Source organism: Olea europaea, unplaced genomic scaffold, assembly GCF_002742605.1.
Source record: "Olea europaea var. sylvestris unplaced genomic scaffold, O_europaea_v1 scaffold1590, whole genome shotgun sequence".
Classification (NCBI taxonomy): Eukaryota; Viridiplantae; Streptophyta; class Magnoliopsida; order Lamiales; family Oleaceae; genus Olea; species Olea europaea.
This window is the reverse complement of record NW_019233522.1, coordinates 2,300-6,050: the sequence shown is the minus strand read 5'-3', so window position 1 is coordinate 6,050 and position 3,751 is coordinate 2,300. Positions and strand designations below refer to the sequence as shown.

Below are 3,751 nucleotides of genomic sequence, written 5' to 3'. Positions count from 1 at the left end.
GGAGAGATTTTTTCTAAAATCATTTTCAACCACACATTATATGGGACCCATAACTTTTTCTTACTTTTTAACCATACATTTTCTGGAAAACTTATTTTTCACTTGGAAAAATCTCTCCCAAACAAATGCTTACTAAGATGAGCATGGTAAAAATACAGATATATTTATCAAGTTGGGATCAAGAAAAAAAAGAAGTCATCAAGTACATACTCATGTTACCTCATCTCCAAATTTGAAAGCCTTAATGCTTCTAGCATACTTCCTGATGTATCCTCCACAGGATCTAAATCAGGAATCGAATATTTTAAAGTGTTGGCATGGTACGTGTCTCCAGTACTGGCATCAGCATTTGCAATAAGAACCTCGAAGTCGGGCGATGTTCCACCATCCTAGCCAATAAGTAACAGCTAATAAACATCAACAGTCAACACGCACAAAAAAGGAGATATCGTTTAATGAAAAAAGGAGAATTTAAACAAAAACCATGCTTATTCAAGAATACCTTAGAGGGCATTGCAGACGCTCTCAAATCTCCATTGTCTTTTTGAGTACTTTCTCTCCCAACAAAGCCAGGTCTAGTCAGTGCATTCTTTGAGAAACTTGAAGATGATTCAATTTCTATAACAGGGCTTTTGGGGAGGGGAGAAACAGAAGCAAGTCTCAACTCATGATTCCGCTTCCCATCTAAAGACTGAAATGCAAGGACTTGAATCCTCCCAGCCTGCGAGTATTTAGAAAAATTATAAAAATAAATAAAATTAAAAAGTTATTTTCTCATAAACAAATTAATTATATAAACCTTTTGAGCATCTTCATTGAAACATGAAAATATCAGCCCAATAAACCCAGAATCCATCAATTGATACATAGCCTGAGTCCGCACATCTGCAGAGACAACATGCGAGAATTATAATTAATTTCGAGTGAACAGAAACAAACAAGAGTTACAAAGACACAATACACTGAAAAAGTTTTTATATTACAGAAAATTACTAGCTCTTCTCCATAATAGACTCAGCTCTTTATATCCTTAATTAGATTGAAAGATAGAAATGAATTTTTTCCATTCCTAATGAGGAAAAAGCATCGGAAGTAAATTAGGTAAAATTTAATAGTTTTTCAAAAAGCTGGACATCTTGAAAGTTATTCAATGAGCTCATCATCATCTTTCACCACCTACTCCCACGGAACGGCAAATCTATTATCCATCTAAATTTGATCAAGATAAATATAATAATGTGGTTTTTCCTTTTGCAAATAGCCATTACTTAAGATAAGGGTGACTATATTCTATAACGGAAGCAAAACAAGAATAAGAATATTTAAGAGCATTTTTATCTCTTCAAAACTTACCAACATGAGAAGGAAGGACTGTAATATGAGGATGTGAATGATACCAGCCAATCACCTGAGTTGTTACTCCTGTTGCAATGGTCATTCTGTGCTAAAAAGTCAAAGTATTAACAATATTTATGATGAACAACAAAACCTACACTCAAATGTGACCCTTGTTGAGAAAGCTTTGAAAGGGCAAATGCACATGAACGTTGTTAACAAACGCCTTACTTCGGTAACAATTCCAGCCCGTTAAAATTGGCCATTAATAAGACAGAAATAGAGGGGAAAAAATCGAAAACATAGCCATCTTATGCTTATACCATATGTGAAATCTATGTTCTTGAAATCAATTTACAGCACCAGAATAACAGGATATAAGATGTGCAGTAAGTTTATCCTTCTTTGGCAGTACATTGTCAGTAAATAGGTCACAACAGCACTTATATTCGGTCCATTGTGTAAAGGATGCAATCAATGCTTCACGGAATTTTATTAAAACTCAAAAACTCAAGGAAACTGAGCATCATAGGAAAGGATATCTCGGCATAAGCAGAAGCAGCAACCAACTGTTCTGGATTAGTCTCTACTCGATCTTTCCGACGATCAGAACGTGGTTGTGGGAGTGCTCCCCATATCAGTGCAGTCACATCACCGTTTCTCGAGTGCTGCCCAAAAACCAGAATCAATTATTTAGTTCCACTGCAGGCAAAGTTCAACTAAGATACCCAATATGTAAATTGTCAAAATGCAATTGTGGGAAAGACATTAAAGAGATATGGTGAAACATATTAAAATTTAAGAGTAGTTGAATTTGTATGTCAATGAACCCTCCCAATGTCAATGGAAATCCATAATTATAATCGCAAGCTACGAAGCAATGCATACATTAAGGTGCCCCTGAATGGTCCCTAAGAACTAAGAAGCCACTCTTGAAATCAAACCACTCACGTCTATATTACTCTTGTCAAGTACTTTGAATCAAGTAAAAATGTTATTTCCACATGCTTTGAATCAAGTTTTACCATCATGGATGAACAGTACTAAAATTGCCTACATCTAAAATTGCCTACATCTCTGGGAAAACCCGAAAGCCAGTCGAACTGAAGTTTCAGTGGGGAGACAGAGAAATTCTTCATTGCCTAGAAACTTCAGAACATGAAGAGTGTGGATCAAAATTGTGACCAAAAGTTCTCTATGAAATTATTGTAACATATACACAGTAAACCATGTTCTAAACAGAAAATAAAATCATCAGTGCAATAAATATTGTAAAATAACAGGAACTGGGGACATCGATCAAGAATTCGGGTCAAAATTCATGCAAGTCAAGGTATAGCAACTATTTGAAAACCCATCTAGGATAAAAATCCAAAACCCACAAAAGAAAATTGTTAACTCACATGGAACCTTAAAGTTCCCAACTTTTCCTAACGAAAAAATTCCGTGTATGTTTTTTTCTTTGGAATGGTCTCAATCATCGCCAACAGTAAAGCGAGAAAAGTGTCTGCGCAAGAATTTGAGAACCCCGTTTGGCATAACCACATTAAGATGAAAATCAACAAGAAAGCTATGATCTTTCAACGCCTGAACCACTGGAACAGAGAAAAAATTTCAACCTTATAAAGGTAAAATCCATGAAAATGACTAATTCTTAGAAGGAAGTAAACCTGAATGTCGCCAAGAAGAAGACCCATGATCTCTTCAGTCTCGGTGGACAATGCATGGGTCATACATGCCAACCAAACTTCCCCAGTCATCTTCACACTAGTTAAAGCCATTTTTCTGTGTATCAGTGGATGCGTTGTGCCATGCCTCAACTAGTAGTGGTGAATTTAAGGTTACATTTCGGGTCTCGAGACCGTTCGGATTCTCAGGATTCTGAGAATCCGGTTCTGTAAATCTTGGAATTGAATGCATCGGGTCGCAATTCCGATTTCATAAACCTTCGGGCCATTGTCATTGGTCTAGTTTTGGCCAGTATTAGCCAGCTTAGCTAGAATTTAGAACGTAGAGATATGGCTATTTATGGCATTTAATAACAAAGACAAGAACCCAATTTATTAGAGGTTGGACCATCCTAGTTAATGACTTTTTTATGTCTGAATTTTGAATGAGGTTTTGCCGAAGCAAACAGGGTAAAGACGTGATCAATTTTGAATGCGTGCCCCTCTTGGATATAGATAGAAAACAATGAAATTTATAATGAATGCACATGGATAAATGAATCATATTATTGTCATTCCTAGGCACACAATTAACTTGATGCATGGATTACAAAGATTGAGGTAAGCAACCTATACGTGGGCCCCCAAGATACGATATTTCACGAATATTGCTCAAGATCGAGAGGTTATACTAATTGCAGTAATCGATATCTATGACCTACATGCATATGCATGTGATCTGTACTAGT

The 3,751-nt window shown here is 36.1% G+C and overlaps 1 protein-coding gene across 1 annotated transcript; it reads right to left on the bottom strand.

Moving 5' to 3' along the window:
- Positions 1-191: 191 nt before the first annotated feature.
- LOC111376968 (lys-63-specific deubiquitinase BRCC36-like) lies at positions 192-3,348 on the bottom strand. The gene is made up of 6 exons (XM_022999979.1): positions 3,006-3,348; positions 1,878-2,003; positions 1,354-1,441; positions 800-885; positions 503-721; positions 192-389 (listed from the first exon to the last, which is right to left on the bottom strand). The coding sequence occupies exons 1-6, from the start codon at positions 3,114-3,116 to the stop codon at positions 216-218; spliced, it is 804 nt and encodes a 267-aa protein (XP_022855747.1). The 5' UTR covers positions 3,117-3,348; the 3' UTR covers positions 192-215.
- Positions 3,349-3,751: the final 403 nt, after the last annotated feature.